The sequence below is a fragment of the Aotus nancymaae genome, unplaced genomic scaffold (assembly GCF_030222135.1).
Source record: "Aotus nancymaae isolate 86718 unplaced genomic scaffold, 86718_ANA_hifiasm-v0.15.2.pri h1tg000053l, whole genome shotgun sequence".
Classification (NCBI taxonomy): domain Eukaryota; kingdom Metazoa; phylum Chordata; class Mammalia; order Primates; family Aotidae; genus Aotus; species Aotus nancymaae.
In genome coordinates, this window is record NW_026988467.1 from 31,417,758 (window position 1) to 31,427,923 (window position 10,166).

The 10,166-nt window shown below is 39.9% G+C and overlaps 1 protein-coding gene across 1 annotated transcript; it reads right to left on the reverse strand.

Moving 5' to 3' along the window:
* Window positions 1–4,949: 4,949 nt before the first annotated feature.
* On the reverse strand, window positions 4,950–9,372 carry LOC135269522 (mitochondrial intermembrane space import and assembly protein 40-like). Its single transcript, XM_064363752.1, has one exon. It carries the CDS (start codon window positions 9,214–9,216, stop codon window positions 8,737–8,739), a length of 480 nt encoding a protein of 159 aa, XP_064219822.1. The 5' UTR covers window positions 9,217–9,372; the 3' UTR covers window positions 4,950–8,736.
* Between the last annotated feature and the right edge of the window lie 794 nt (window positions 9,373–10,166).

Genomic DNA, 10,166 nt, shown 5'->3' on the forward strand with positions numbered 1-10,166 from the left:
TGTCTGAGGTAGCTCAATATCTAACTCTGGGAAGCCAGCTGCCATGTCATGAAGACACTCAAGCAGACCTACATGGGGAGGAACTGAGCCCTCCTTCTGAGGTAAGTGGTGGGACTCAACCCCAGAGGTGGGACACAGGACCAAATAGACAACTAGCTAAAACAGGGCTGGGACAGAAGCAGCTTTCTATAAGACATGCCCACCCAGTCTGCCATGTCAGTTTACCATTGCTATGGCAATACCCAGATGTTACTGCCCCTTTCCATGGCAATAACCTGATCTGGCAATGAATCCAGAAGTTAACATCCTTTTCCTAGAAATTTCTGTGTACAGTGCCCCTTAATTTGCATGTAATTAAAAGTAGGCATAAATATGAGTGCAGAACTGCCTCTGAGTGGCGACTGGGCACTCCGCCTATGGGGTAGCCCTGCTCTGCAAGGAGTAGCACTTCTGCTGCTACTGTGCATGGCCACTTCAATAGAAGTTGCTATCTAACACCACAGCTCGCCCTTGAACTCCTTCCTGGGGGAAGCCAAGGACCCTCCTGGGCTAAGCGCCACCTTGTCCTGCATCACTTCCAGCCATTAGCACCAACCTCATGATTATGTGAGTGAGTTTATCAGCAGATCCTTCAGCTCCAGTCAAGCCATCAGATGACTGCAGCTCCTGACAAGCTTTCTCTGAATTTCATGAGAAATCTTAAGCCAAAACCACCCAACTAAGCCACTCCCAAATTCCTGACCCACAGAAACTGAGAAATAATAAATGCTGTGGTTGTTTTACACTACCAAGTTTCTGCAGCAATTGGACAACTAAGACAATTCTGGAGAAAATTTTGTAGTCTCTGACTGTAAGAAGCAGAATTATGTATAGGTTAAGCCTCTGTTTTTCAATTTTATGTTCGTATCTTGAACATATTTACTAAATTTCTATCTGTTTGACCTATCAACAACTTTTTAAAATGTGTTGAAATCTCCCCCAATGGTGGAAGATTTGTCTGCCTCTTGTCTATAGTAGCCCTATCAAATTTTCTTTATATATTTTAATGCTTTTTTATTAGGTGCATGCATATGAGAATTAAAAAAGAAACAAAATTATAATCATTTTCAGATGACATGATAACTTACCTAGAAAATAAAAAAGAATCTAAACAAATTGTTAGGAGTACTTGTATTTCGCAAGGAGTCTGGATAAAGTATCAATGTACAAAAGTCATTTGCATGTTTATATTTGCGCAATAATAAAACATAATTTTTTAAGGTATATCACTTACAATCATTACAAAAGTTATATATTTAATAATAAATCTAATAAAAGAGAAATCGAATTACAAATTTTTACTGGAAGTCATTTTAAAAGACTTAATAAATGGAGAAATATTTCACATTCATGTTCATGGATTAAAAACTTTTAATTTGCAATGATGTCAGTTCTTCCAATACTAATCCCTAGATTCGATCCGATTTCAATCAAAATACATGCAATTTGATAAACTGATTCTGAAATTAGTATGAAAAAGTGAAGAACCAAGAACTGTTACATATTTTTTACTTTTTATTATGGCAAATTTCAAACATATTTTTTAAGCAGAATAGAAAAATACCTCCCCATGTGTTTGTTACCCAGATGGAATAATTATAAACTCTTAGCCAATTTTAATTTATATTTTCTTTTTTTTTTTTTCTTTTTCTTTTTTTTTTGAGATGGAGTCTTGCTCTGTTGCCCAGGCTAGAGTGCAGTGGCATGATCTGGGCTCATTGCAACCTCTGCCTCCTGGGTTCAAGTGATTCACCTGCCTCAGCCTTCTGAGTAGCTGACCACATGTGGGCACCACCATGCCCAACTAATTTTTATATTTTTAATAGAGACAGGGTTTCACCATGTTGGCCAGGTTGTTCTCAATCTCCTGACTTCAGGTAATCCACCCACCTCGGCCTCCCAAAGTGCTAAGATTACGGGCGTGAGCCACCATGCCTAGCCATAATCCATTTTCTATTCTTCCTTTGTACTATTTTGAAGCAATTGCTAAACATAGTACTTTATTAATAAATATTTTAGTAGGTATCTCTATAATAAAAGAAATTTTTTTAAACATAATCACATATTTTCTCATATGTGACATAATTTCTCAATATCATAATATCATTAAACATCTAGTCAAATATCCAATCAAATTTCTCTGATTCTTCTCATACATTATAATCAATTGATGTCATCTAAGTCTTTGTTTTTTTTCTGTGACAGAGTCTTACTCTGTTGCCCAGGCTGGAGTGCAGCTCACTGCAACCTCCACCGCCTGGGTTCAAGCGATTCTCCCACCTCAGCCTCCCAAGTAGCTGGGATTACAGGCATGCATCACCACACCCAGCTTATTTTGTACTGTTCGTAGAGATGGGGTTCACCATGTTGGCCAGGCTGGTCTCAAACTCCTGACCCTGAATGATCCACCCACCTCGGCCTCCCAAAGTGCTGGGATTACAGGCATGAGCCACGGCTCCCAGCCCACTGAAGTCTTTTTAAATCTATAGATTCCCTCCTTCTTTTTTTCAATTCCAGAAATTATATTTGTTGAAGAAACCAGATTGTTTATCCTGAGAATTTCCCAGTTTGGATTTTGCCTCTGGAGTTCCATCATATTTCTCTATCCCCTATATTTCTTGTAAATTTGTAACTAGTTTTAGAGGTTTGATCAGACACAGGTTCAATTTTGGGACAAGATTTCATTAGTAGTGTTGTGTATTTCCATTAGTAGATATATATCTTTTAAATAATGGTTACATAGACATATACATAAATGTAAATTTTCATCAATCAATACATTTAAGATTATACATTAGTTTGTATATATTAAGATCTATGCTTTTAAGATGTACTTTAGTATTTGTCTTTTTTTAACTCAATAAAAATAAAATTAAAGTAATAATTTGGTTCCCTTGCATATTACAAAGGTGAATGATGAGGGTATTGTGGGGTTTTTTTGGTAAAATTATACTTTTTTTTTTTGAAACAGGTTCTCACTCTGTCACCCAGGCTGGAGTACAGTGGCACTTATTACAACTCACTGCAGTCTCAACCTCCCATGCTCAGATGCTCCTCCCGCCTGAGTCTCCAGAATAGCTAGGACCACAGGCACATGTCAATGCCCCCAGCTAATTTTTGTATTTTTTGTAGAGACAGGGTTTTCCCATGTTGCCCGGGCTGGTCTCGAACTCCTGGCCTCAATAATCCACCCGCCTCAGCCTCCCAAAGAGCTGGGATTACAGGCATGAGCCACTGTGCCCGGCCTTTGGTAAGATAATGAACTCATGCATTTAAACATGTTTGGTATATTTTAATCCATCGAAAGTATTCTTTTATTACGCTCTATTTTTCCCAAATTTGACCAAAGGTAGCCTCTTTAAGTTGGCTGCTGGGTCCTTCACAAGCTCATATTTGGTAATTTCCTTGCTTTTTAATACAAGAAAGTATTTCAAGTCATTTTGTGCATTTTTTGTACAAGGTAACCATTTTTTCAAAGATTCAGCGTGCTTTTAATTCAAAAATGGTATTAAAAGCTCCTAACTGGGTACTAGGAGATCTCATTAATTAACCTAAACACTTCTGAAGAAGAATAAAGAGGTGTTATTTGCCTTATCAGAATCAGGACTTATTAAAAAGATGTAGCATCAAGACCATGTGGTGCTGGCTCAGAGAGACAACATGATCAGTACAAGAAACTAGAGAGCTCAAAAACATATTTATATACAGAACTTAGATGTGTAACAGAGGCGGCATGGCAGATAAGTGGGAAAAGGAGGGAAAAGGATTACCCATTTGGAAAAGTAATTAATTGAATTCCTACTTCACACAATACACAATTTATCTCCAGTTGGATTGGGTTAATGATTTAAATGTCAAATGCAACACTCTTAACAGAAGTTGCAGCCAGGCACAGTGGCTCATGCCTATAATCTCAGCACTTTGGGAGGCTGAGGCAGGTGAAATACTTGAGGCCAGGAGTTTGAGACCAGCCTGGCCAACATGGTGAAACCCCATCCCTACTAAAAATACAAAAATTACCCGGATGTGATGGCATGCGTCTATCATCCCAGCTACTTGGGAGGCTGAGGCATGAGAATAATCACTTGAACCCAGGAGGTGGATGTTGCAGTGAACCAAAATCATGTCACTGCACTTAACCCTGGGCATCAGAGGGAGACTGTCTCAAAAAAATTTTTTTTTAAGTTGCATTTGTCTGGGTTCTTTTGACAAACAGAACCAACAAGGGTGTGTGTGTGTGTGTGTGTGTGTGTGTGTGTGTGTGTGGATGGATGGATGAATGGCTAGATAGATAGATAGATAGATAGATGCACAGATCCATACATAGACAGACAGATAGATAGATGAGTATAAGGAACTGGCTCACACAATTACAGAAGCTGAGAAGTCTCAAGATCTGCAGTAGGCAAGCTGGAGACCCAGGAGAGCTAATAGTAGAGTTCCAGTTCAAGTCCAAAGACAGGAGAAGAACTGATGTCCCAGCTTGAAGACAGTCAAGCAAAGAAAAATAATTCTTTCTTATTCAGCTTTTTCATTCTACTCAGGACTTCAATGAACTGGATGAGGTCCATCCACACTGGGGAGGGTGATCTGCTTTCTCAGTCTGCAATTTAAATGTTAATCTAATTCAGAAACACTCTCACAAACACACACAGAAATAATGTTTAACCAAGTATCTGGGCACTCCATGACCCACTCAAGTTAACACATAAAATAACCACCACAGAAGTATAGGTAAATGTCTTTCTGACCTTGGATTAAGAAGATTTTCTTAAACAAGTTGAAAAAAAAAAAGCACTATCTAGGAAAGAAAAGCTGGATATTTTTGACTATATATTAAAATTAAGAACTTCTATTCATATATCACCTTAAAGAAAGTGAAAAGACAAACTATAAAAGGAGAGGGGATATTTGTAACATACATAACTGACCAAGAATCAGCATCTAAGATTTGTTTTAGTTTTTAATATGATCTCCTTCAAACCAATAAGAAAAAGGCAATCAAATAGAAAAATACATGATACATGAGCAAGATACATAAGAGGGATTTCTCAGAGAAAACACATATAGCAGATACACACTTGAGGACATGCTCAAATGTATTAGTAACCAGGGAAATGCAAATGAAGACCAGAATGAGAGACCAATTTGCACTCATCAGATTGGCAAAAATTAAGAAATCTGACAATCTCAAGTGCTCAAGTATTGGACAGAATGTGAATCAACAGGATTTCTTACACATTTTTGGTGATGTATAGATTGGAATAATCACTTTAAAATCATTTGGCTTGCAAAGTTTGCCATTCATAGTCCCTCAAGGACAGCATTCAAAGTTTTAATTTTGTGTGGACAGCCAGTACCACACAGGGATGACCAAGCAGAACAGATTCAGCCAAACCGATGCTAGCCAATAGTTCTGCTGATGTGTACTGGCCGGCTACTAATCTTACATACACTTACAACTTAGCATTTCCCCCCTAGTTATTAATATGTACCCAATGGAACTTCTGTTTATATTTAATCAAGAAACAGATACAAGAATATTCATAGCAAGATCGTTTGTGGTAGGGAAAAGAAAACTAGAAACAGCCAAATGCCCATTAACAGAAGAATGGATAGAATAATCATAGAATAGTCACACAATGAAATATTACATACAGCATGCAAAAATATGAATAAATCTAAGTTAATATAATGTTGAGGTTTTTTTGAAAAGTCCCAGAAGATTGTATATACCACAAAGTGACTAAAACTGAATATTTAGGCCACATATATATTTGATAAAACTATAAAAACAAACGGAATGTAAATCACAAATTTGGAAAGGAGGAGGCAGTGTTGTAGAATAGGGGAGAATCAGGTAGGCTGCTCTTGTAGCTCTTGGGTTGGGTGATGGGATTATAGGCATTCATTACATTCTTTTACAAATACCTATAGGTATACACTCATTCACAAATAAGAGGTTCATATGCAGTGATAACAGTGAACCATAAACCAATAATTAGAATTTATCCAATTCTGTGTATCTTAAATTCATTAAAAAATAAAAGACAAAATAGGAGCAGAAAACAGAAAATTTTAAAGAATGACCAAGCAAATAAGAAAAAAGGACCTAAATGGAGCAGCTAGAAGTGAAAAATATAACTGAAATATAAAACTCAATAAATTGGTTGAACAGCCAACTGGAAGCAGGTGCTAATAGAATCAATGAACAGGAAGAGAGAGCTGAAAAATATACTCAAAAAGCATCCTAGAGAGTGAAAGCTGTGAGAGACAGGTTAAGAAGGGAATATGAGACAGCCTAAGGTACATCTAATAGGAAGCCCGAAAAAAAGAGGGAAAGGATGGGGCAGGAGCAATATGCGGAGAGACAAGTGCTGATGATTTTCCAGAACCAATGAAGATATCAAGCTACAGATGCCCAACAAATTTCAAGTAGAATAATTGAAAGGAAATCCAGGCCAAGCACAGTGGCTCACACCTGTCATCCCAGCACTTTGGGAGGCTGAGGTGGGCAGATCACTTGAGCCCAGGAGTTTGAGACCAGCCCAGGCAAGAAAGCAAGGCCTCATCTCCACTATAAATAAAAAAAAGATTAGCCAGGCGTGGCAGCATGCACCTGTAATCCCAGCTACATGGAGGCTGAAGTAGGGGGATTGCTTGAGCCTGGGAGGTTGAGGTCAAGGCTGCAATGAGCCATGATCGCACCACTGTACTCCAGCCTGGGTGACAGAGTGAGACTGTGTCTGGAAATACACACACACACACACACACACAAAATAATAAGGTCTAGTGGGTTTCACACACACACACACACACACACACACACAGCTCAGATTATATATATATATATATGATCTAAGCTATCACAACTTATGAGGTCCATGCCTGTATCATTAACTTCATCTCTTACCACTATCCCCACACAGTTTAATCATTCTGAAATGGTACTTGGATTCCCACTTCCCTTGAGTGTCTCTTATTTCAAATTTCCTACAACTATTTTGGAATTTATACATTCTTCCTATTCTTTTAATGATTGCTCTAGAAATTTTGACATTATATACCTAACTTATCAAAGTCTGAAGTTAATCAGACTCCAAAATACAAAAAACTTAGACATTGTAACTCCATTCTTTCCTGTCTCTATATATATACCTACACGCACACACACACACAATTGCCATATGTTTTAATTCTATCTTTGAAAACCCCACTAGACCTCATTATAACAGTTTTATACATTCAAGATTTACTTATATTTATCCTTTTTTTTTTTGAGACAGGGTGTCTTGCTCTGTCACCCAGGCTGGAGTGCAGTGGCACAATTTCAGCTCACTGCAGCCTCTTCCACCCAGGCTCAAGCGATCCCCATCTCAGTCTCCCAGGTGGCTGGAACCACAGGCACATACCACCATGCCGAGAGAATTTTTGTTTATCTTTTGTAGCAATGAGGTCTCACTATGCTTCCCAGGTTGGTGCCTAACTCCTGGACTCAAGCAATCCTCCTGCCTTAACCTCCTAAAATGCTGGGATTATAGGTGTGACCCACCATGCTTGACCCTATTTATTCCATATTTACTATTTTCTTTTTATTATTTCTTGCATCCTAGACCTTCATTCTGAGATATATTATAAAATCTCACAAAGGTTTGGGTGCAGGGCCTACTTCCGAGTAATCCCAGCTACTCAGAAGGTTGAAGCAGGAGGACAGCTTGAGCCCAGGAGTTTGAGGCTTTAGTGCGATATTGATCATGCCTGTCAATAGCCACTGAACTCCAGACTGGACAACATAGTGAGTCCTTGTCTAAAAAATAAAAATTAAAAATTTCATAAAAATAAGCAAAAATCTCAAACTTTCTGAGATTTATTTATTTATTAGAAATCATGTTTCCTTTTAATTGAATACTTAATTCACAACGTTTCCTCTCTTGCTGCTACTCTGGTAATAATTAGGCCCCCACCTCTCAAGAACATTGCACCTGACCAGACTGAGAGACGGTGTGAACATGGGCCCCAAACCAGGGCTTTTGGAATAATGAGGAACAGCAAAGCAGCCTCTCCCTTCACTCAGAAAGGGACTATGAACGGGAGGGTCCAAATCATCGTCATCCAAACACAGAAAACCAGGAGCTCAACACCAACATGGAAACCAAAATGTATCACGAAGAAGTACAGTCCCCTTCACATACTCAAGGTCAAGATGGGTTTGCAGAAATTGTATCTGACCATCTGGCCTCTGCTAGTAGATATGGCCTCACCCCAGCGTTTTTAAGATAAGATGTTTTTGTTTCTATTACTTATATTATTTCCCCAAGGGGTATAAAATCTACGAAGAGGAATATAATGAATCAGAATAAATCAGCTCACTCACAAGAAACGTTCCTGGGTAATGGTTTTTAGTTGTTGAGCTTATTCAGCACGTTATTTAAAAGTGGCAAAATTCAGGGCAATCTGAGAAGAGAATTCAAAGTGGTGGCTACAGGTTTAGGTAGGACACACATACAACCCCCATTTTTTTCAGTGTATATGTCAAGAGGCCAAGACCCCTGATCATCAAAATAAGTTATTTTGTATGTTACAGTGCACATGACAACAGAGGGAAAGATATTTTCTTGAAAAGCGACTAAAAGGCATCTGCAAAAGGTCCATATCACTGAAGTGGAAGAACTGGAGCCCAGTGCCTTGTGGCCTTCATTAACTTGACCCCTCCTCTTCTTTGGTTGCAGTTGCCTCAGAGGGAGCTGTTTCTTCTACTTGTTCTGCTGGCTTCTTCTTTTCTTCCTCTTCCTCTTCCTCATCCTCATCCTCTTGGGGATAGAGGTCTGGGTATTTCTGCATGCATTCCTGCATGGCCCGGAACTGGTCTACACAGTCTGACCCCTTGATCTCCTCCTTGGTATAGTGGAAGCAGGAAAAGGCCGACTTGAACTGTTCCCCACAGGGGCTGCTGGCCATTCTGCCAAGGCACGGGCAGTTCCAGTTAATGTTTCCATTTGGCAATATCAATCCATGCTCCTCGTACGGATCATTGGGGTCATCAGCCACGAATTCTGCATTGCTTGGAGTTTCATGGTCTTCTTTGGTTACAAATGTGATTCGATTCTTCCCTTCCTGCCAGCAGTAGGACATGGCTTTGAGACCTTGCAGAAGCCGCGGTGGCAGCTGCAGCTTCATGCCGTGACCTCCCTCTCCTCAGGCCGAGATTTTATATATATATATATGGTCTTGCTCTGTCACCCAGGCTGAAGTGCAATGGCACAATCTCAACTCACTGCAACCTCCTCCTCCCAGGCTCAAGCAATACTGCCTCAGCCTTCCAAGTAGCTGAGACAACAGGCACACACCACCACCGCCAGCTAATTTTCGTATTTTTTGTAGAGATGGGGTTTCATCATGTTGCCCAGGCTGGTCTCAAACTCCTGAGCTCAGGTGATCCGTCTGCCTCAGTCTCCCAAAGTGCTGGGACTACCAGCATGAGCCACCATGCCCGGCTAACCTAGAATTTTTGCAAGCAAGCAAAATGTGGAGGCTTTAGGCCATGGCTAACGAAGCCATAAATCTGCATACTCAGAACCCAACCATTCAGGGAAGGGTCTCTCCACACTGGCAGTTGACTCTAATCATTGTTGTGTGCCATTGTTAGTGGAATTGAAATGCTGCTGCTTTGGCTTGATGCCTGAGATTAAAGTTATCTCTTGTGAAATGGAGAGAATGATTTTTCTGTGTTATGCTCAGTTGGAGAAGTCCTGCAGTAAAATTGCTTGAGCTGTTAGTTATATGGCTCGTTTTCTCATTGCCATGGACATCCAGGCAGGGACTCCATAACCTCAGGCCCTGATGATTTCACAAGAGTCAGACTCCTGCTGCCACTCCATTCCTGCTGATGTTATCACCACCATCACCACCAGGAATCAATGAAGCAGGATACTCAGCCATGCAGCATGCAGGTGGAGCGGGAATTCAGCTGTAGCCTGAAGGCCATGGAACTTGGAGGCTGCATTGCATTCAAGGCAGAAAGTTTGTGGTTTTGCTCCTTGGAAGGAAGAAAGAGATGCTCCCTTTGAGGAGTACTTAGTAGAAGAGAGGAGGGGATCATAGTAAGGTTGACTGAACCTCGTCACATT

Excerpts from the sequence above, each read along its gene's own strand:
- LOC135269522 (XM_064363752.1), bottom strand. The coding sequence starts at position 9,216 with ATGAAGCTGCAGCTGCCACCGCGGCTTCTGCAAGGTCTCAAAGCCATG.